Source organism: Onychomys torridus, chromosome 8 (assembly GCF_903995425.1).
Source record: "Onychomys torridus chromosome 8, mOncTor1.1, whole genome shotgun sequence".
NCBI lineage: Eukaryota > Metazoa > Chordata > Mammalia > Rodentia > Cricetidae > Onychomys > Onychomys torridus.
In genome coordinates, this window is record NC_050450.1 from 107,842,017 (window position 1) to 107,865,839 (window position 23,823).

At 51.4% G+C, this 23,823-nt stretch overlaps 1 protein-coding gene across 1 annotated transcript; it reads left to right on the forward strand.

Annotated features, from left to right (window-relative positions):
* Positions 1-201: 201 nt before the first annotated feature.
* On the forward strand, positions 202-8,219 carry Chmp6 (charged multivesicular body protein 6). Its single transcript, XM_036197814.1, has 8 exons — positions 202-433; positions 2,402-2,511; positions 2,602-2,689; positions 2,967-3,053; positions 3,616-3,681; positions 3,819-3,899; positions 4,899-4,953; positions 5,565-8,219. Exons 1-8 carry the CDS (start codon positions 371-373, stop codon positions 5,615-5,617), a joined length of 603 nt encoding a protein of 200 aa, XP_036053707.1. The 5' UTR covers positions 202-370; the 3' UTR covers positions 5,618-8,219.
* Positions 8,220-23,823: the final 15,604 nt, after the last annotated feature.

Genomic DNA, 23,823 nt, shown 5'->3' on the forward strand with positions numbered 1-23,823 from the left:
TAGGGGACAAAGGTGGCAGCGGCGAACGGCAGGCGTACGCGGGGGCACGGCCTCCACTAATTCAGCATTTCCTGTTCAGGGACCAGCAGGCTGGGGGCGTCGGCTGGGCGTTTTTGAAGGTGGGGAAGCCTGGCTTAGGCTCACCCATCTGAGATGCACTGAAGTAACCAAAGATCCCATTCTGCTGGCCTAAAGGGCGAGGCAGGGCGTTCGCAACGCCGGGAAAATCCGGCCAGCGGGCGCGCACTCTTAAGTACGAAGCTGCTTCGCGTTCTGCGGCGCGAGACTCCACGCGGCCGCCGTAGGGAGAGCAGAGTACGGTGGCCGCGGGGCGGCGGCGACGGGCTCGGCCGGCCGGCGCGGGGCCGCCATGGGCAACCTGTTTGGCCGCAAGAAGCAGAGCCGGGTCACCGAGCAGGACAGGGCCATCCTGGTGAGGGGCCGACGGCGGGCGGGCTGGCGGGCCCTCGGGGGAAACTGAGGCGGGAAGCGGAGCCGGTCACGCTTCCGGTGCCATCGCGCGCCCAGCTGCAGACACCCCTGGACCGGCCGCGGTTCGGCCCGGAAAGACCTGGATTGTGTCTGGGGGCTGAGCGCAGAGCCGTGAGAGGAGGTGCCGGGAGGGAAGCTGCCGACGCAGTGGTCTTGGCACCCATAAGTTACCGAAAGTTCTGATAGCCCTAGATAAAGACCCGTGGGCGTGGCTGCCACTAGAAGTCTCAGGGTGGGTCCTACGGGAAAGGGTGCTCATCCCCGCTCTGCAGACTCCGGAGTGCGGGAAGCCCCGGACACTCGTGTCGCAGGACCAGGACGCCGTCCTCCAGTTCTGAGTAGATCTGTCACAGAGGTGTGTCCTGCAGTCAGGACACCACTGCCAAGCACATCTAAACGGCCCCAGGGTGTCAGGGACACAGGAAGGAGAGAGCCTAGCCATAGCTGCTGCCGCCAGGCCACCGCCTAACTTGCTCAGATTGCTAGCTCTACAGAGGCACAGCCTGGCCTTCCTGTAGCTCCACTGGTCTCCCCTCGGGTATCTCCAGGCAAGATTTCTGATGCTTTGTACACAGCTGGCAGAAAGAAAAAAAAGAAAAGAAAAGAAAAAAACAACCAAGAAGAAAGAGTACATGTAGCCTGGCCACAAGGCCTCCAGGTCTGAAGGTGGGAATAGTGATGCCTGCTGAGGGGCCCCCTGTAGAAAACACTGGGTGACGGTGAAGGACCTGGGGGCCGGTCCTCCCTCCCCCAGCTAGCAGAGGTCTCCCAGGTAACTTAGAGTGCATGATGAATGATTTCTCACTAGCTAAATCTTTTTTCTTTTAATTAATTTATTTATTATGTATATAGACTATATGACTGCAGGCCTGAAGAGGGCGCCAGATCTCATTACAGATGGTTGTGAGCCATCATATGGTTGCTGGGAATTGAACTCAGGACCTCTGGAAGAGCAGTCAGTGCTGTTAACCACTGAGCCATCTCTCCAGCCCTCACTAACTGAATTTTTTTTTCTTTTCGTTTTTCGAGACAGGGTTTTTCTGTGTAACTTTGCACCTTTTCCTGGAACTCACTTGGTAGCCCAGGCTGGCCTCGAACTCACAGAGATCCGCCTGGCTCTGCCTCCCCAGTGCTGGAATTAAAGGCGTGCGCCACCACCGCCTGGAACACTAGCTGAATCTTAAAGGTGCCCATTGCCTTCACTTATAATGGTCTGCCCTCAGGGTGTTATCCCGTGTGTGAAGTGTGTCCAGGGCCTGCACCTGCTCATGGTAGTTCCATCTGAAGTGAAAGCATTTGGACACAGAAGGGGAATGGCCTGAGCAGGGAGAACTGACCACAGTTGAACAGTGACCATGAGTCCACCGGAGAGCACACAGCGGATAGCCAAGCCACTGCTGTCCATTCAGGTAGATTGCAGTGGAGACAGGAGAGCCAGGTGCATGATTAATGCAAGAAACCCACGGAGTCTCAGCAGCTACCCAGTACACACGATAAAAATGGGAAGAGTCATGTGTGGCAGCAAACGTTCAGTAGGCCGAAGCAGGGGGATTGGCAACACTTAGTCTCAAAAAAAGGGAGGAGTCCGGCACGCAGCTTCATGTTCTCTGTTACACTAGAACCTTCCAGGGCCTGGTGGCCACTTCAGTGACCCAAGGAGCACAGGCTGTGGCCGAGCTGTGGCTGAGCAGGGTGGAAGTCTCCTCCTTGGCACAGTGGGCCTGGGGGATGCCAGTTGCATCCCTGAGGTGTAAGTCTAGAGGTGTTTCTGAATATTGCCACATATCCTCTGGGTGGCAGAGGCCACCATTAGAGAGGATTGCCTGGCTCTTCCTGACCATGTCAGGACTAGCAGCCTGGTGAGAACCTGACTGGAGGAGCCGCTGACTGGGCTGCATTCTCTCCCCAGCAACTGAAGCAGCAGAGGGACAAGCTGAGGCAGTACCAGAAGAGGGTCACACAGCAGCTGGAGAGGGAGCGGGCTCTGGCCAGGCAGCTGCTGCGGGATGGCAGGAAAGAGTAAGGGGCACTTCCTTGGGGCCAGTGTGGTGGGAGAGGAGGCGCTTCCCTGTAGCTCAGCCAGGACAGACAAAGTGGCTTCCCTTGCAGGCGGGCCAAGCTGCTGCTCAAGAAGAAGAGGTACCGGGAACAGCTGCTTGACAGGACAGAGAACCAGATCAGCAGCCTGGAAGCCATGGTAGGCTGTGGCCAGGAGCCTTTGCTGGGAACCAGAGCACCTAGGGAATGGGGTGGGGGCTGGGCCACCCCAGAGTTGGGGTAAGAGCATCCTGGTTTGCCCCTGCTGGCTGGAGCCACTGAAAGGCAGTCATCACCCTTTGAAAGTCTCTAGCACTTTCTCAGTAAGTCCCAGCTGCCATAGCAGAGAACCAAGAAGGGTAGGACATTCATTCCTTCCAGTGCCAGAAGCCTGTCACCCCGTGGGTCCAGGGCTTCTGACCAGTGGCTGCTTTCAGGTTCAGAGCATCGAGTTCACGCAGATTGAGATGAAGGTGATGGAGGGGCTTCAGGTGGGCAACGAGTGTCTGAACAAGATGCACCAGGTAGGTCCTCATGGCGCCCGGCAGGCGGGTGCAGCCATAGGCAGGTCAGCAGTGTTTCTGCCAGCTCAGGACCTGAGTTTAGCTGGACTGGGGGATGTGCCAGAGCTTGACCTGAGGGAGGTGTGGCCCATCACAACCTTTGTGCTGGGTTCACTGGTGCTGAGTGGTGGGGAGGCAGGGCACTGGTGTGGTGAGTGGGCTGGTCAGGGAGCGGAGCTCAGTGGCCAGAGGTTGGGTTTGCTGCCTCTCCAGGTATCTGCGTAGGGTCTGAGGTGCATGTGACACAGGCCAGCAGAGGTGCCATATTGACTGTACACAGAGAAAGCTTGGTCACCACCCGGGAAGGATTTCCAGTTTTGACCTGTTTTACTTATAATTGTCAGGGTTGTTCTGGGTTTGGGAAGGTCTGGGCAGTGCCTCTGAAGACAGGCCTGGCTCAGAGCCAAGGGCAGGCCCACTTCCCTGGCTTTGCTGTGGGAAAGATAGGGTAAGGGCACAGCCCTTGCCAGGGGCTGTCATTTGCCTTGTTGAGCGGCCCTGAAACTCATCATCTCCTCCCCAGGTGATGTCCATAGAGGAGGTGGAGAGGATCCTGGATGAGACCCAGGAAGCAGTAGAGTACCAGCGGGTATGTTTTGCTGGGCACAGGCCCACTCAGGGGAACCCAGAGTCACAACTGGAAATACCCCTCCCTGCCAGTTACTGTCCCCAGGGAACCCAGAGCCCTGCCAGGCCTGCTTCTCAATACATCTCTTCCTTCCACAGCAAATTGATGAGTTGCTGGCAGGAAACTTTACTCAGGAGGATGAGGATGCCATCCTGGAAGAGCTGAATGCAATCACTCAGGTACAGGTCCCCAGGGCTGTCGGTCCCCTGGGGTATGGGACCATATAGGCCTCTACTTGGTGCTGTGTCTAGCTGTTATGTCCGAGCCCAGGGTCTTGGTTTCCTGATTTCCTCCTAAGATGGTTTTCACTTGTGCTGAAGCCAGGCTTTCTTCCACACCCAGTGCTGGTGGCTGGGGAGCTGTGGAAGCAGGGTGGCTGGAGGCTGACCCAGCAGCTTGCTGCAGGCACCTGTGACCCATGTATGGACAGAGGGGACATGCTCAGCCTGCCCTGCCCCGTCAGCCTGCTTTCCTCTTGTGACTCAGTGGAATCTGTTCACCTCTGCACTGCAGGCCCCAAGGGTCTGCTGTGCTGCAGCTGGGTCTGACCTCCATGTCCAGACCACGCGCTCTGTAGCTCCCAAACTGGATTCTTTAGCTCTATTGGCCGTAGCCTCTGCTTGCTAAGGTTGTCCTGTTGCCCCAGAGACACCTGCTGTTCACAGCCCAGTACGACTGTCCAGGAAGTTACCCTTTGGGTCCTGTGGCTGCCCACATGCTAGGGCCAGAAGCCTGCTGGGAAGACAGACCACAGGATGACAGAGGCCACCTACACCCATGGAGCAGCTTCCCACCACAGCCCTCCAGGATTGTAGCCCCCTTGGTGCTTCCCAGCAGAAGCCAGTCACAGCTTCCTAGCCCTGGGGACTCGGCATACCCTGGTCTCTACTCCATGGTCTTTTGCAGCCCCTGCTTGGGAACTAATATTCCTGGGAGTCACTCCAGATCACTGGGGATCATGGGGCCTCTTGGAGTGGCCTTGTCACCTCTGCAGCGGTCATCTGTAAAGATTCTGTAGGACAAGGAGAGTGCAGAGCTCCAGAGCTGGGCCTCTGAGCAGCAGACTTGCAGCTGCTGCCTCCCTCTGAGGGCAGCTAACGAGTAGACCCAGCTCCTCTTGAGGGCCAGGGCAGCCGTGGCAGCACAACCAGCTCACGCCTCATCTTTGCTTCTTGCAGGAACAAATCGAGTTACCAGAGGTTCCTTCAGAGCCCCTTCCTGACATAAACCCAGGTACCTTTGCTTTTTGTGTGTAAGTGTGTTGGTCTGAAGTCACAGACAGAAGTCTCAGAGGGAGCAGTACACAGTGCTCCTCACTCCTCGCCCACTGGCAGCTCCCACAGCCTGGTGGGAAAGTGTACCTGTGGCTGCACCCCAGTTGATGGAGAGTGGGTTCCCAAGGGGTTGGGTCCTCTAATAGGATCCAGACCAACTCACAGAGGCATGTCCATTCATCAGCCCTGGGAAGGCTTGTCAACCACTTGGGCCCCAGAGGCTTAGATCCCCCAGTTCCAGCTGTCAGCTGGGACTCAGCTACGGGCAGTGCTGCCCTGCTGCATCACGGGCACAGCTCAGAAGCCTCCACTGCACAGCAGTCAGTGGTTGATGGACACTCAAAGTCCTAGTAGCTCCATGTTTCCCTCTGTTCCTGTGTGGCTTCTGGGAGCTCCAAGTCTCCAGAGACCTACTGCACAGGCTGTGCCCCTGGCCTCTAGGTCCATCTGGCTTCCTGTTTATAACTCACCTCCCCTGCTGGGTACACCCCTTGCCTGCAGCCTCTGGTCTTAACCTCTGAGAGCTTGCTGTGCTCATGAAGACATCATGAACAATTGTTTTCTCCACAGAAGCCCCTACCAAGGCCAGATCCAGGCAGGCGGAGCTGGTGGCAGCTTCATAACTCCGACTCTCCAGGGACTCGCAGGGATTCTCTGAGGACTGGCCCACAGAGCGTTTGGCTGCCTGTCAACCCTGAGGACTCCCAGGAGGCCTGAAGGGCTGCGCTGGCCAGTGTGGGTGTGGTGGCTGGAGCAGCAGCTTACATGGGCCCTGACGTCAGGGCACCACAACGCGCCTTCGAACTTTAGTCTGGATGCACCTTTGTCTTGCTCTCATTCTGGATTAAGTGGATACTCAAAGCCAGCCAGGCCCAGCTTCAGGCAGCTGTGGTTCCCACGGTGGCCGCAGCCCAATACTCCTTGGTGCTGTTCTCATGGCTGACCCAGTCCGTGTGACCTGCGCTCTTTTGTGAGGAAGCGCTTCAGACCTTGGGGTCCCTATGTTTCTTTCTCTTGTCTCTGCTGCGCCAAGCTGGTGGGGGGCTTCAGTTAAGGGGTTCTCACCATGCCTGGCCTCCTGATGTCCCTCAGTTTCCCTACAGGCTAGTGACAGAAACCCTAGGATACTGGTGTTCTCCAAATCTCTCGGAGCATCTTCTTTGGCACCTCAGACTTGAGCCTCTTATGTTTTGGGGAGGTGGACCAGGGGCCATCCTGCTGACACATCTAGGAGCCTGACTTGGGGGTCTTCATAAAAGAAAGACATCTTGAAGGAGGTGACAAGACCCTGTTCCAGTGGGTGTGTACCCCATGGACTCTGGACACACAGCTGCCAGCCCTCAAGCCACTAGTGCCCCAGGGGAGCAGAGCTTGGAGGTGACTTTCGGGGTCCTGTGCTGGTTTGACAGGGGACAGTCCCTGATCCTCAGGTCCTTGAGGACCACGGGGCTTTACATCCTTTCAGGGCCCACCAGGAAAGGACGTCTCTTCCTTAACACAGAACAGGTCAACCCCAGTATTAAAGTTGGCCCCTGCATGGTCTCCTGCCTCTTGGACTAGAGTCTGGTATCTTGGTGTGGTTCCCTGCATAGGAGCAGTTACACGGGTGGATTGGAGTGCGGCCCATCACCAACCAAAACAGCCCTAGCCACCATGCTCGGCAAAGCCAGGGACTGGGTGCCAGATGCACCAGGAGAGGAGAGCTTTGGGCTCCTCCTTATGTAAGCCTGAGTCCCAGGGCAGCCTTGGCCATGCCCAGCAGCTGTCTTTGAAGGTAGAGGAGGGCAGGGCTCTGGCCACTCTGAATGTGTATTTACACACGTGGGGCTGGTGGTTAGGACTGCCAGACCCCAGGCCTGAGACACCTTGTGAGAGAGAATGCACATGGGGAGAGTCACATCTGGTAGACAGCTGGCATGTCCCCTCCATGGAGCTGCTCCACACACAGCCAGGCTTAACACTGCTAGGGCTCAGGGATTCTTGAGAGACCATGAAACCTGAGTGTGCAGTTGAAAACTGGGAGCAGCCCTAGGCAAAGTGTGGATGCAGCCTCTCTTGCAGTGTCTGTGTCTACCAGGAGGGGGCTCTGTCCACCTCTGTGCTGGGGTGCTTGGCCATACTGAGGGTGGTTTTACCAATGAAGCCTGCTCCAAGTCCATAGCAATGTCCTGCAGCAGGATGCACCCACATCCTGCAGTCGCACACTGTCGAGGTGTGCTGTGGACAGGGCTTCAGAGGCCCAGGTGGGCTAGGCTCCATTCCAGGTAGAGGCACAGCTGTTCACTGGGAGAGGTGCCCTCATCCCAAGGCAGCCAAGAGTCGTAACTCTTGAGTAAGGACTTCCTTTTGGGGATAAGGCCTTGCTATGTAGCCCAACTGCCTACACGGTCTGCTGGCCTCAGCCTTCAGCCTTCTGAATGCTGAGATGACAGTATTCTGCACCTGGCTTGGGGTGGTAGCCTGTAGGCTCCACTCCTGACCCTGTGAGCTTTGGCCTTCTTAAGACCTTCCTGTTCCATCATGCTTCCCTGTCAGTTAGTGTAGTCGGTATAGGATCCATGACAATCACAAGCTAATAAAGCTTGTGGCAGAGCTGGGGTCCTGCCAGAGACAATCCTTGGAGTCTTGCAGGTGAGCAGTGGTGCTGTGAGTAAGGGCCACTTGGCCAGGTTGGGACCATGGTGCTCCCTGGAAACCACCTGAGATTGTGGCCTAAAGGTCCAGGCAGGGGCTAAAGGGGCTAGCTCATGGGATGAACTTGTGTGGACAGCTGGGAGAAAGGTACCTGTGTGGTACAAAAGGGCCTTCCTAGAGGAATGATGTGTGTGCTTGGTGTTTGCCTGGCTCCTCTGCAGAATACTGGCTGGGTGAGGGGAGATTCGGATCCAAACTCAGAGCCTAGCTGGCCGTCTTCTGCATCAGCCACTGAAGTCTTTCACCTCAGCGCCTTCACCTGCCAGATCCTCGGAGCAGAATCCTCATGCTTACAGCCCTCAGTGAATACTGTAGGCTGGCCACACAAGTGCAAGCTGTGTGCACCCAAGTCTGGCATGGTGGCTTTCATGCTGGTAATCCTAATACCAGGGAGGTAAAGACCGGAGGCCAGCCTGGGCTACATTGTAAGACCCTGTCTCAGGAGCACAGAAGCTGGGAATATGGCTCATGGGTAGAGTGCTTGCCTAGTTTACACGAGACCCTGGATTTGAAGCAAAGAGATAAATTGTACCAGAAAGTGCTGACTTCTTTGACCACTGAGGGCTATTTTATTCTTACTACATTTTTTTTTCTGTGTGTGACGAATGGAGTGTATATGGAGGCCAGAGCATGCTCAGAAGTTGGTTATCTCCTCTACAGTATGGGTCCTGGGATTGAATTCAGGTCTTCAGGCTTGGTGGCAAATGCCTTTAACTACTATGGGGTTCAACTTTAAAGCCTGTCTTAATCTGTCCTCTTGTAACAGAATGACAGCCAGGTAATTCATAGTGAACAGAAAGATGTTTCTTGCAGTTCTGGAGGTTGGATATTGCATGTGCCACCCTCCTGCTAAGACCTGCTACCAGCTGCCCTGGGAGTGAGAGGGCAGGAGGTGCCATCGCACCCTCTTCTGAGGACACCAACCCCTCAGGGTGGCACCCTTTGTTCCTCCCTAGCCTCCAACTCTTACATTCTTTCTGCCAGCCTTCCTGGATGCATGTCCCTGAGCCTGTGGAAGGGGTGACAGAGATGAGCTCTCAGCATTCACTCACCCTGACTCTCTGACCAGTCATGGGACCCCTTGTTTACTGTGCCCACTGCAGAGAGCAGCTTCTCGGCCAAGGTTGAGCAGCACAGATCTGTATGTATAAACATAAGTGATTTGAAGGCAGTTTGACACCAGGTCCATCTATCAAAAGCAGTAGCAGTTCCCCCTAGGCCTGTGGCCTCCCTCACCATGGGTACCAGGCTTGCAGTACCAGGCTTGCATGCCCTCCTGTGGAGTAAGCCTCACGTTCAGTCCCAAAACAGGCAGTTCCCCTATAACCGTTGTGCCACCAGTTGGCATATCTTGCCTTCCAGCCCAGTGTTGGGGCACACAGGATGTACCACTGGGTGGTCCTGATGGCTTCTTTCCTCCAAAGGCCTGTATTTAATCACCTCTTTCAAAAATTTTTAATTTAAAAACAAACTTTATGTGCATTGGTATTTTGCCTGTATGTATATCTGTGTGAGGGTGTCGGGTACCCTTGAACTGGAGTTACAGAGAGTTGTGAGCTGTCATGTGGGTGCTGGGAATTGAACCTTGGTCCAAGAGGAGCAGACAGTGCTCTTAACTGCTGAGCCATCTCTCCAGCTCCTCAAAAAATATTTTTGAACTATTTATTTATGTGTATGAGTATTTGCCTGTATGTATGTATGTGTGCATCATGCACGTTCCCACAGAGCCCAGAAGAGGGCATCGGATCCCCTGTGACTGGAGTTACCCATGGTCTTAGGCTGTCATGTGGGTGTTGGGAGTTGATGAAGCCTCTCAAGAGCAGCCAGTGCTCTTTACCTCTGAGCCATCTAGACAGCCCACAATCACCTCTTTTTTTTTTCTCTTTACATACCTCTTTATTAACTCTGGAAATTTCACACCATGCACCCCAATCCTGCTTACCTCCCAGCCCCTCCATATCTGCCCCACACCCCTGCAACATGCCCCCCAAAATTAATTAAAAACAAAACAAACAACCCACTTCACTCCTCCATCTTTCCTACACCTCTCCCTTCATCCTAGGGGCATCGGGAGCTGTGGTGTGTCATGCAATACACCCTTTTGTCCAACCAGCCGCACCCACAAAAAACACTCACCGCAATGAGCCATTTGTCTGGTTCAAGGCCTCTGGCACATCGTCATCACTGGGCCCTCACTGAAACCCCCTCAGACATCCCACTGTTGCCCCAAGTCATGGAGATCCTGTGGAATGTCCCTTCACACACTCCAGCAGGTCACAGATGGGGCAGATATTAGGGAGAGGGGGGCAACCCAAGGCCCAGGATGTGGGTCTGGGTGGTAGCTGAGATGGTTGATCAGGGCCACTGGGACTGCCCCCCTCAGGTGAGGGGCAGAGCCAGCTCTCCTAGGTCCATGCCATCAGGGCCATCTCTCGTGAGTCTGGGGTTCAGCTCTCCCATTGGAGGACAGCTCTCTTGGTGCAGTGTCCACCAAGCAACAAGGCCAGCTATCCTGGGGCCAGTGAGGGGCAGGGCTTGTCAGCACGACCCTCAGATTTCAATACCCATAACTCCTATGACCCCCTGTGATAACATGAGCCATGGACATCAGGCCAGATCCTGGCTGCTCTTGAGGAATGGAGCCAGACATGGCCATAGCAATAGCCCAGATGACACCATGGCCCTTTGTGGCTGTGCAAGCCACCCAGATCAGCATGGCCCTCAGACACCAGCATGGTCACAGGTTGCTGCCTGGAGCCCTGGAATCTGTGTGGCCTTTGGAGGTACATGGGCCATGGACATCAACATAGACCCCAGCTGTGGTAGGACCATGGACCCAGACGTGGTCCTCAGTATCAGCCTGGGCTTAGATATCACCATGAACCCAGGTGGCAGTGCAGGCCACTCAGATTGGCATAGTCCCTGTGGCAGTGAGGCCCTCAGACACCAACATGGCCCCAAGTGGTGGATCAGATCCCTGGCATCAGCACGGCCTTCAGTGGTACCAGGAGCCATGGACATCAACACAGACCCTGGCTGCAGTAGGGCCACGGACCCAGTCGTGGCCTTCAGCAGCATCCCTGGCCCAAATAACATTATGGTGGCAGTAAGGGCCACTCAGATTGGTGTGGCCCTGGTGGAAACATGGCCCTCAGGTGCAACATGGCCATAGGTTGCTGTCTATACCCCAGGCATCATGTGGCCTTTGGTGGCACCACGGACCCCCAATCACCTCTTAATACTATGACAGTGGCAATGAACTTTGAACCTGGGTCTTAGAGGGAAAGCAGTATTGAGTGTGGTAACCATGGTAACAAATGAAACTGCCTGAAAGCCCTCCATCGAGGCAGGTCCAGCTCCAGCCAGCTCACAATAGCAGATGCTGGAGCCAGAGTGCTGTGTTCTGTGTTCTATTTTGCAGTTCTGAGGGACCATCCTAGAACCTCATGCAAGTTAAGCAACCATTCTACCCTGACAGCTGGTGCCAGCCCTGTAACCGTCCCCCAATCTAGCTGTAGCCATTCATCACTCTCCCATCCTCACCCCTGGAGACAGACCACTAGTCTGTTTTCTTGACAACTGGTAATCACTGTGTAACCTACCAGACCATGGTACCTGTCACTCTACACAGGGCCTCTGTCATTGACCCAAGTGGCCACGGGAGCTGTCTGACATGGGTGCCAGGAACTGAGCTCAGTGGTCTTAGCACAGAGCCATCTCCCAGCCCTGTCCCTTTTGTTCTGAGCTGCATTCCCCTGATGTTTAGTGGTATGTGAGCTTTTCTCATACACCAGTGGCCAGCTGTAATCTTAGCGACATGTCCTGTTCTGAATTAGGTTAGTTGTCTTATTATTATATTGCAAGCTTTCTATATTCTGAGCGAGGGTGGTGGCATGCGTCTTTAATCCTAGCGCTCACTGGGGCTGAGGCAGGGTTGTGAGTCTCAGGCTAGCCTGGATGACACAGTAAGACTCTGTCCCAGCAAACAAACAAATAAATAAAACAATAAAATAAAACTTGCATATAGTCTGGATATTAGAATTCAGTGATTTTGACCCTTTCTGTAAGCTGGTTACTTTTTTACAGTTTCTTGGAAGTTCTGGTTTTTATTTTTGATGAAGCACAGTTTACTTTCTCTGACGTCACAGCTAAAAACCCCTTATGCCTATGATTCCTTGATTGTTTAGTTCTCCCCCCCCCCCATTGTTTTGTTTTTTGAGGCAGGGTTTCTCTGTGGAACTCACTCTGTAGACCAGGCTGGCCTTGAACTCACAGAGATCTGCCTGCCTCTACCTCCCTAAAGGCATGTGCTACCACACCCAGCTTATTACTTAAGGCTTTGTTCTCTGTTGAGTTAACTCATTTGTGCTGTGAGGTTGGCAGGTCTAACTTCATTTCTTCTGTCCTGCCACACCTGAGTGACCAAAGCTGGAAGATCAGGAGTTCAAGGCCAGCCTGGGTGTGTAGTAGGACCCTGTCTCAAGAAAACCAGAGAGCTGGGGATGGTGGTACACATTTAATCCTAGCACTTAGGAAACAGAGGCAGATGGATCTCTGTGAGTCTAAGGGCAGCCTGGTCTACATAGAGACTTCCAGAACAGCTAGGGCTACATAGAGAAACCCTGTCTCAAAACAAAACAAAAAAAACCAAAAAACTGCTGGGCAGTGGTGGTGCACGCCTTTTATCCCAGCACTTGGGAGGCAGAGGCAGGTGGATCTCTGTGAGTTTGAGGCCAGCCTGGGCTACAGAGTGAGTTCCAGGACAGCCAGGGCTGTTGCACAGACAAACCCTGTCTCAAAAAAAACCAAACAAAACAAAAAAACAAAAATCCAACCCCAAAACCAAACTAAATAGGGAAGGGAGAGAGAGGAAAGGAGAGAAGGAGGGAGGGAGGATTTTCCCTGGAAGTTTCTAGCATCCTGGCAGGATGATGATCCTAAACAGTCCATGGCAGCTGAGGGCACATAGCCTTACAGCCTCCCTGTATCTCTGTAGCAGTCTGGAGATTGGGAAGTGAGTGCTCCGACTTAGTTATGGGCTCTGGAATTTCCATATGAATTTTAGGATAAGCATCTCAATTTCTGCAAAGAAGCCAGACAAAGCTCCAACAGAGACTGACATGTGACCCATGGATAAAGCTAGAGGCTATTCCTCTAGCAAGTGTGAGTCTGCAGATGCAGGAGCTTGCTCGCTGCTGTCCTTTAATTAGGTCTTTTCTCTCAACAAAGTCTTATCTTTTCATGGTATTAGTTTTGTTAAATTTGTTTTCCTTTGTGTGTGTGGTGCACACATGAGGGCGTTATCAGTGACTTTTTGTTACTGTGATCAAACGCTATACCCAAAGCAACTGGCAAAAGGAAGGTGTATTTGGCTTCCGCTAGAGGGAGAACCTGTAATGGTGAGGAAGGCGCAGCTGCAGGGGCAGAAAACCCGAGAGATCACCTCTTCCCCTCAGAAAACAGAGACAGTAAGCAGGAAGTGGGGCAAGAGTATGAACTCTCAAAGCCCACCTCCAGCGATGGTCTTTCTCCAGGAAGGCCCCACCTCCCGAAGGTCCCACCTCCTGAAGGCTCCGCCACCAACCTGGGACCAAGTGTCCAAATATCCGAGCCCATGAGAGACATTTCTTATTCAAACCACCACAGGGGCCAGGGCAGGACATCGGGTGTCTTTCCTCTATTGTTTTCAGCCTCATTGCCTTGAGACACAATGTCTCACTGAACTGGAAGCTTTCCCTTTTGGATAGGCTGTCTGGCCAGTGCCTTAGGTCCTGCCTCTGCTCTGCAGTGCGGGGTTGCAGGTGCATGTAACCACAGTTATGTGCTGCTGAGGACTTGTAGTCTCTGACACAGATGTTGTACAGCGGTCAAGGATGTGGCTGATGGCCTCGGGGCACACGGGGGAGTTGGATCTATGATTTGAAGCTAGGAGAGATGCCGACAGGGTGAGTGACAACCAGCACTCAAAATGGGGCCATAGCTCCAGCCAGCACAATCTGGTTCTGTTACTAGAAGAACATAAAGGTCCTGTGAGGTTCATCAGGTGGAGGTGCTGGAAGCCCAGGGACCCGAGTTCGATCCTTAGAACCCATTTAAAGGGGGAAAGGGAGAACTGATTCTGTAAAGTTGTCTGATGATCTCTACATTTAGTATGCATGATACATATGCTTGTACACATACACACACACACACACACACACACACACACACACACACACACACACACTAAGAAAAATCCATGTAGAATCTGTGACATGTGACTTTTTCCAGAGAGACATAAACAGATACTTGTTCATCCCAGGCAGGAAAGGACAAAGAAATTATGTCACCCAAGTCTCATGTGGTGGAGCAGAGGCTTTATTGGGGTTACATGCAGAGCCAACAGCAACAAGGTTCTCCAGCAGCCACGTCACCGAAAAGCCCACCACCCAGTCCAACATGAGGTGAAGAGGCCCTGCTGAATGGGCTCCCACTGCAGGCAGCTGCTCACTCTTCACAGCCTTGGGACCTTCCCAGCCCGCTGAGGTCCCTGAGCCTGGGAGGGAATGGTTCCCTTACCAAGGAAAGAGCTCAGCAGCCACAAACACCAGTGTGGCTCAGGAAGCCTGGTTTGGTGGCACTTAGAAAAGACTGGAAGCTTGAAGCTGGTGACCACAGGCTTACTTACCTGGCTGCAAGGGGCAGGTCTCCCATAGCTGCTTTGTCAGGCTCCAGTCAGCCATGAGTCTGAGAAGGGCAGTGGGTCTCACTTATCACCACACTGCCCAGATATACAGGGACCCATGCACACATGTAAGGCACTCCCAAAGCTATGGTGAAGGATGAAATAGTGTTCCCGGTGTTTGTGATTCAACAGGAAACACCAGCTACTGAGAGACTGTCTGAGCAGACCCGTCATTTCCTAAGACTCCACCGACAGATCATCCCAGAATACTTATGATCAGTTTATAAACCATGTTGGGTCGGGCTGCTGTGGTGGTGCATTCAGATGGCAGGGGCAGGTGGGTTTCTATGAATTCTGTGGCTACATGGTGAGACCCTGCCTCAAAACAAACAAAATAAACAAAACAAAACAAAAAACTACTTTGTTCTCTGGCACTGATCACAGTGTTCCCCTTGTGCCTCTCGCTTAGGAAACATTTTTTCTTTTTTCTTTTTCTTGGGGGGGGGTGGGGGAGTACTGTAAATATATACTTACCCTACTTTCTCCACACTAATTTCAGACTCACAACATTTAGCTTGCATTTGACTGTAAAGTTATTTGGGGAGGGGTATACTTTTGTACACACACACACACACACACACACACACACACACACACCCTGTGGAAGCCAGAGGAAGGCATCAGATTCCAGCATCTGGAGTCACAGGCAGTTAGTTGTGAGCTGCTCACTGTGAGTGCTGGGACTGACCTTAAATCCTGTAGAACAGTCAGTTCTCCTAAGCACTGAGTAATCTCTTCAGAGCCTGCAGTCTGTTGTGGAGACATAGTCTGGATGCCGGCTTTTCTCACAGGTGTGGTCCACCTTAGCCTTCTGTTGGGATGACAGGTGTGAGCCCTCACGGCTTAGCTGGAAGTCTGAAGGCATCCACAGGAAACATCCACTTGTCTACAGAGGAGGGTGCGATAGCCCAGAGGACATTCCCTATTCTCCCAGACAGCCTGGGGGTGGTGCACTGGGCTCACTGGGGAGTCCCCAGTCTTAGCCACTGCGGCTTTCCGGGGCTGTGTGAAGAGGGCGGACACACTTTCATTCCAGTTTAGACACCTCCCAGCCAGCAAGGCTGACACAGACCACAGTGGATGATGCACAGGATCTGGAGCCACACAGAACATGTGTCAGCTCTGGGCTGGAAAGGGTAAGAGGCCCAGAGTTCAGACCCCAGCACCAAGTAATAAGCCAGGAGCCCCACAAAGGGATCAAACACCCTCTTCTGGCTTCTAGAAGAGCAAATGAAACAGGAGCACACAAAGCATCAATCAGAAAGACAGACGGACAGGCTGGCTTCAGATCTGAGGTGGAGTGGATCCTCTCTGGGCTATTTTTCTCCGGTCTCAAAGCATCCCATGTGGAGTACACTCCTTACGGTAGCACTCACCCATACAGGCCTCTCAAGCCTGGGAAACAACAACAATCTACAAAGCAAAGCAGAGCAGAGAGACAGGACAGGGGAGCAGAGGCACAGAGGGATAGGAGCAGAGGGACAGAGATAGGCTCTCTGGGCTCATTTCCTCCTACAGCTCTGTCCCAGGTAAAACTGAGGTTCATAACTACACAGCAAAAATGACAGCTTAGCCTCAGAGGGAAGCTGAGGGCTGTGAAGAGTCCTGTGAGTGTGTGTGTCCCAGGAGAGACCAGTCCCAGGCTTCCTTAAGTCACACATGGGAGGGCAGACCCTAAGAATCAAGCTAAGAAGGGATCCATGAACTGCTGGAGGCAGCAAGGCCTGAGGTCTGAACTAGGTTGATGGGCTGTAAAGACAGAAAAAACATTTCCAAGCCCAGCAGTGGTGATACACGCCTTTAACCCCCTCAGGAGGCAGAGAGGCAGGAGGATCTCTGTGAGTTCCAGGCCAGCCTGATCTACAAAGTGAGTTCCAGGACAACCAGAGCTACAAAGAGAAACCCTGTCTCAGGGAATAAAAGAAAGAAAGAAAAGAAAGGAAGGAAGGAAGGAGGGAGGGAGGGAGAAGGAAGGACGGACATTCTCAGAGTAGCTAACAGGATTGTAACAGACTCCACACAGTGTGAAAGTCCAACTGTCCAATTTACAACCTCAAATAACTTGTCTCACAAAGGGCAGAAGCACACATCTGATTCCAAAGGACAGGACGGTCCCGACTGCAGAGATGGCCCAGCTTGCTGCTCATCCAGAAGACTGGAGTTCAGATCCTAGCACCTGTCAGGTGGCTTGCAACCTCCTGTAACCCCAGCTCCAGGGGGTCTGCCACTCTTTGGCCCTCTCCCTTCTGGTCCCTGCCCCACGCCCCCTCAACACACAACAAATAACTACAGATAAAAACAAGTCTTTTTTTTCCCCCTAATTTACTTAACTTTATTTTATGTGCATTGGTGTGAAGGTGTCAGATCCCCTGGAACTGGAGTTAGAGACAGTTGTGAACTGCCATATGGGTGCTGGGAACTGAACCTGGGTCCTTTAGAAGGACAGCCAGTGCTCTTAACCCCTGAGCCATCTCTCCAGCCCCCTAAAAACAAATCTTAAAAAACAAGGCAGTAGGTGCAGATGTGGCCTGAGATGGCACAGGTGATGGGATTGATCACAATCACAGCCACCTCATGGAAGGTGGAGGCTGACACACTCCAGACCTGGAAACATGGGACTTCTCAACGAAAGAGCAGAAGCCACAGATGAGGAGTAGATGAGCGTTTCACAGCTGCAAATGCTCTGGGATGGGAGGTGACTGGGGAGACTCGGTGGCGTTGGTCTGAGGACAGTCTGTGATTTCGACCACCCTGTCCAGTTGGGCAAGCTTCTTGAGCCTGTGGACAGCTCAGTCTGTAAGTCCTTGCTTTCCATGTGCAATGACCTGGGTTTGATCCCCAGAACTCACATTTTAAAGTGCTGGGCATAGGGGTGTGCATTTATAATCCCAAAGAGCTGAACTGGTGAGTACCAGGCCAATGAGAGACCCTGTCTCAAAAGGTTCTTTGAGGAAGAACACTCAAAATTATCCTCTGGCTCCCCAACATGGACACACACATGTACCTGCACAAACACACTGTTAAAGAAAAAAGACTGGGGGCTGAAGAGATGGCTTAGGGGTTAAGAGCACTTAAGAGGACCTGGGTTCAATCCCAGCACCCACATGGCAGCTCACAACTGTCAGTAACTCTAGGATCTGACACCCTCACACAGACATACATGCAAGCAAAATACCAATGCACATAAGACAAAAATAAATTATAAAAAATATTTTTAAAAAGACTATCAGAAAATGAAATATGGACAAAAAGACTAAAATTTAGTGGAAGGTATCAGTTTACAAATCAAATCTGTAAAAATTCAAGGAAAACTGTGAGTTCACACATCACAGTCAATGGACAGGACCGAAAGGGAATGCCGCACATACCATGCACAGGAGAGCTGCCCCAAGAGAGGCTGAGTGGCCACAGAGTGTTTATCAGAAACATGGCAGCCAGAAGCTTGCAGCCAAACTCAAAGAGAAGGCACTGCCAATGCAGAATACAGTGGCCAGGGAGAGACCTCAGAGCTGGGAGGAGGAAAGGCCAAGATCCACTGTGCAGCCCCATCTCAGACATGCAGGGGAGGCTTCCAGAGCTGATCTGAATCTTCAGGAAATGGAAGAACAGAAAAGGAGACTGAGGCAGAAGGAGCTAAGGACAGCCTGTGGTCACAGCCAGACCATCTCAGAAAAGCAAAATGAAAATAAGAATGTTAAATATGGTGGAGAGGGGTTGGGGATTTAGCTCAGTGGTAGAGCGCTTGCCTAGGAAGCACAAGGCCCTGGGTTCAGTCCTCAGCTCCAGAAAAAAAAATATGGTGGAGAAATTCTTTTCTGTTTAAACAGCAGCATATGAAATATGTATGACTGTACAGCAACAGGTACACTATGGTGAGATTCTCAGGGTATGAAGTCACAGTGCACATGCTCTGGCATGTCAATCATGACGGGATAATGCAAATACTAAGGTGTGAGTGTGACTATTGCAATCTCTAGTGTGACTATTAAAATAATAGAGCACCTGCCATGCCAGCAGCTTCAGATGCTGAGGCAGGAGGATCTGAAATTCTAGATCTGTTTGGGCTATACTGAGCAACAGAGTGAGACCTTGTTTCAAAAGAAAAAGGTGGTGGTGTGTCTCCATGGAAGAGCACTTATGAGAGTTCTTGGGGTCAGTTTCTAGCACACAAAGTAACAACACTCATAATCAATACAGAGGGATGCAGCCAGAAAACCAACAGGTTCATTAAAATGGAATATAGAAGATTTCAAACATAATGGGGGGGGGACAGAGAAAGAAAGAGGTGGGGGTTGGGGGTGGACTAGGAACTGTGAATTAGTAGACTCCAGTCCATGTTAATAGCTTTTCTAAATATTTCTCTTTAGGCTGGGCAGTGGTGGCACATGCCTTTAATCCCAGCACTCGGAAGGCAGAGCCAGGTGAATCTCTGTGAGTTTGAGGCCAGCCTTGTCTACAGAGTGAGATCCAGAACAGACACCAAAATGACACAAAGAAACCCCTTCTCGGGGGGGAAAAAAAGATTTCTTTGTATTTGAGTGTATGCCGCATGCGTATGTGGAGAAGTACTACAGTCAGAAGAGGGGATGGGATCCCGCAGAGCTGGAGCTGGAGTTACAGGTGGCTGTGAGCATCCTGATGTGGGGGCTGGGAACTGGACTTGGGTCCTCTGGAAGAACAGCAAGTACTTTTAACTTAAAAGCCATCTCTCTGACCCCACTAACTTAAAAAACAAAAGTTAATCTGTGAGGATCGTGCATGTGTGTGCACCATGTGAGGATGTGTATGTGTTCTGTGTGAAAACCTGACCATATTTTTGGAGGAATATGGAAGAATTTGGACTAGAAAAGCAGTTGAACTCATAAGCAGGTCCTAATAGGCCAGAGACCCAGAAGACAGTTCTGAGAGCAGTGTGGGCTCTGGAGGTCCAGCTTGAGACTCGCAGAGAGAAGGAAGGATTGGTTGGTTGGTTTTGAGACAACCTCTCTGTGTAGTACTGCCTTGGGACTCTCCATGTAGACCAGGCTGGCCTCAAACTCACAGAGACCCACCTGCCTCTGCCCCCAGTGTGTGTGTGTGTGTGTGTGTGTGTGTGTGTGTGTGTGTGTGTGTGTGTGCCACCACACCTAGATGGAAGCAAATACTTTCAACGGTAACTGGGCCAGAAGCCAATCTTGTGATATTTTGGCAAAGAATGTGGCTGCTTTCTGTCCTTGTCCTAAGAATTTGCCAGAGGCTAGATTTAAAGCAATGGACAAAATTTTCTAGCAGAGATTTCAAAACAGCCTAATACTATCACATGATTATTAGTAATCACTCTTATGCAGGTCTACTTTGAAAAAGAGCAAGTGGAGCAAAAATTAACTGGAGACATAGTCTAAAGTGGAAAAGGACACCAGGAAATTTAATGTTTGGAGCCAAGGCTTATGTTGACAGAGATGTGGAGGTAAAGGAGAACCAAACCCAGGGCAAGAACTGCTAAACTTTAGCTTGTGAAAGGAATCACTGCTATAAACGTGATTCAAGGGGGCTAGGGCTCATCCCAAGCAGACGGCCAACTTGGCAGTGTCGTCCACGTGATTCTGGCGTCATGAAGGATATATGTGTAGAGGGATTATGAAATCTTCCTCCAAGGTTAAGAGCCACTGAGAGCAGACAATATGTGGCCAGGCAGTTCACACATGAAGGCCCTTCGAAGCCATTGCACGAGGCAATGAAAATGAAGCCTGGGCTGTTAGAGACCCCATGTTAGGGGTGTAAGGGCAGTAGTGGGGTACCTGCCAAGAACTGCAGATGGCGAGGGGAACCAGCTCAAAAGATGGATCTTGCAGTCAGCAAAGCTGGGAGGGTAGGGCCATCCGAGTCCTTTGAGGTCAGACGGCATTTCAGGATTTGAAATTTACCCTGCTGGGCTTCAGTCTCACTTTAGTTCAGGATTTCATCACTGTGCCCCCTCTCCTTCCTTTTGGAATGGTAATGTATAGTCTGTGCCTTTATGTTTTGGAAGTATGTGATTTGCCTTTTGAGTTTACAGGGGTTCCAGTAAGAGATTGGCTTCAATTTCACAAGAAACTTTGGACCTTTAAACAGTGTTGAAACTGGGAGAGTATGGGGACTTTCTACGTTAGACTAAATGCATTATGTTAGGGCCAGGGAGTGGAGTGTGGCAGTTTGAATGAGAATGGCCCCCATGGGACCATACCTTTGAATGGTTGGATCCCAGTTGGCAGAACTGTTTGGGAAGGATTAGGAGTACAGTCTTGTAGGAGGCAGTGTGTCACTGGGGGTGGGCTTTGAATTTTCCATTTCCAGTGTGCTCTTTCTACCTTCTACTTGTGGTACAAGATGTAAACTCTCACTGGGTAGTGGTGGCACACACCTTTAATCCCAGCACTTGGGAGGCAGAGGAAGGTGGATCTCTGTGAGTTCAAGGCCAGCCAGGTCTACAGTTGAGTTCCAAGACAGGCTCTAAAGCTACAAACAAACAACAAAAGATGTGAGTTCTCAGATGTTCCTGCTACCAGGCCTTCACTTTTGCATCATGGACTCTAGCCTCTAAAACCATAAGCCCTATTATTATTATTATTATTATTATTATTATTATTATCACTACTACTACTGTTATCATCACAGTCTCACCATGTAGCCCTGGTGTCTGTAACTCACTATGGAGACTATGGAGATGGACTAAAGGTGTATACCACCACACCTGCCTCACAAGCTTTTTTCCTCTGGTTTTTGTGAGACAGGTTCTCTCTGTGTAGCTCTGGCTGTCCTCTGCTGGGATTAAAGGCAGGTGCCACCATGCCTGGCTACTATCACTTTTCCCCTTAGGACATGAACCCTGGACCCTCAGATTAGAAGTCTGATGTTCCTCTGACCCAGCGCTCCAGGATCTTGTTGGTTTTTTTTGTTTGTTTGTTTGTTTGTTTTTTAATTGCCTCTGTCATGGTATTTTATCACAGCAACAGAAATAAGTAACAAAGTAACTAAGACACCCTGTCTCACAAGAAAAAAAAGAACAGTTAAGTACAGGAAACTGACTTCCACTTCCCCATCAGATGGAGTCATTTAAGGCAAAATCAATGCTTCAAGAACCAGCGAAGCGGACACAAATGTAACAGTCTTCTCTACAAAAGCACCAGGCGTGGCAGACGCAGGAGATGGAAGGTTAGAGCCGGGAGGGGTGGAGCGCAGAGAGCAGAGCTGACCATCTGCAGCTGGTACATGCCAAGTTTTGTCACACTGGGTTTAATGACAAGCCTAACGTTTGAGGGGCTTTTGACAAGAGTGGAGACTGGGCTGAGCATGGTGACACACACCTTTAATCCAAGCCCTGGGGTTCTGAGGATAGCCTGGACTAAGTGAGATCCTGTCTCAAAAATAAAAGCGAACAAGAGTGGAGACTGGAGGACTAACCTCTGCTTCAAGATCGTCAAGCTTCCCAGTGGTGGGAGGTGGCAAAGCTTTTTTCGCCAACTGTGGCCAACAGGCAGAACTGACACCTTGGTTCTCAGTGAACACGAGACTCAGTCAGGGGCTCACAGCACGCATACTGCTGGAAGCCCTGGAGGATGGGTCACAGGACAGAAGCCAGTCAAGGGCAGCTGCGGCAAAGCCAGTCACCCCTCCAGTCAGCTCAGTGTTTCTGGCTTGGAGTGAGGCAGCCAGTAGCTTCCAAGCTAGCCCACCACCAACACTGTTGGAATGAATGCTCCAGGAGTGTGGTCTGTCTGTCTCTGAACTCTGTAGTGGCAGGAGAAAGTCAGCAGAGCTGGATGTGTGCACGGTTAGGCTCTAACACAACTTTATTTACAGGGCCTGGGGAAGTGACTCAGCTGGGAGAGTGCTTGCCTAAGACTGAGCTTTATCCCAGCCCCACATGAACCAGGTGTGCTGGCGCACAGCTGGAATCCCAGCATTTGAGAGGCAACAGTAAGAGGGTCAGGAGTTCAAGGTCATCCTTGACTATATAGCGAATGTGAGGCCAGCCTGGGCTGTTTCTATTGTATCCCTGTCTCAAAAACAAACAGGGGCTGAAAAGATGGCTCAGCAGTTAAGAGCATGTGTTGCTCTTACAGAGGACCCAGGTTTAGTTCCTAGGATCTGATGTGTTTAGAGGACCTGATATCCTTTTCTGGCCTCATGCAGTATACATACATACACACAAGCAAAATGCTCATACGCATAAATAAAATCTTCAAAAATATATTTTTAAAAACCTCATGCCAGGTGGCAGTGGCACATCCCTTTAATCCCAGCACTCAGGAGGCAGAGCCAGGCAGATCTTTGTGAGTTCAAGGACAGCCTGGTCTACAGTAGAGTGAGATCCAGGACAGGCACCAAAACTACAGAGAAACTCTGTCTCGAAAAAGCAAATAAGAGGTTGGGGATTTAGCTCAGTGGCAGAGTGCTTGCCTAGCAAGCACAAGGCCCTGGGTTCGGTCCTCAGCTCCAGGAAAAAAAAAAAAAAGGAAAAAAAATTTAAATGGGTCTGGAGAGATGGCTCAGAGGTTAAGAGCACCAGCTGCTCTTCCAGAGGTCCTGAGTTCAATTCCCAGCAACCACATGGTGGCTCACAATTATCAGTAATGAGATCTGGCGCCCTCTTCTGTGTACATAATAAATAAATCTTAAAAAAAACAAAACAAAACTGGAGGCAGCAAATATTTTTAAAAAGGAAAAAGCAAACAAAACAAAGAAACAACCCACAAACAAATGCAACTTTGTAAAGACCTGTAGTGGCCCAGAGGCTGCAGTATGAGGGACCCTGGCTTCGAGTCACCAGTCTCTCCCGTGACAATCAGCCCTGGGAATACCAGACAGACAACGGAAGCTTTATGAAGCAGTCACAGACTCTGAGCCCACTTAGCACTAAGTCTCTCCTTAGAGGAGGAAACAACAGAGGGCAGATGCAGTGATAACGGAGATTTTCAGCTGAAAGCAGACTTGGAACTGCAAATTTAAGGCTGCACACTGTGAGCTCACAGCTGGTGACTCAGACCCAGTCACCTAGGAGTGAAGCTGCTGTTGTGCTTCAGTGTAGCCTGAGGCCCTGGGGCCTTGGTGCTGGGACTGGGATGGAGAGTGGAAACTCCCTCAGCTTGGCCGGAGCTGGCCACAGGAATTCCCTTCCCCCAAAGCTGGTGAGCCACATCCCCTCTGAGTGGCATCACCCTTGTTCACTTTTGTGATAACTGTTTAAAAATAGTTTATATTGTCCTCATTTTAGCTCAAGAGCTCAGGGACTTTTGACAAGATGAGAGTGGAGACTGGGTTGGGCGTGGTGGTACACACCTTTAATTCCAGCACTAGAGGCAGAGGTAGGTGTGTATCTCTGAGTTCAAGGCTAGCATGGTTTAAGAGTGAGTTCCAGGACTGCCAGAACCACACAGAGATTTTGTCTCAAAT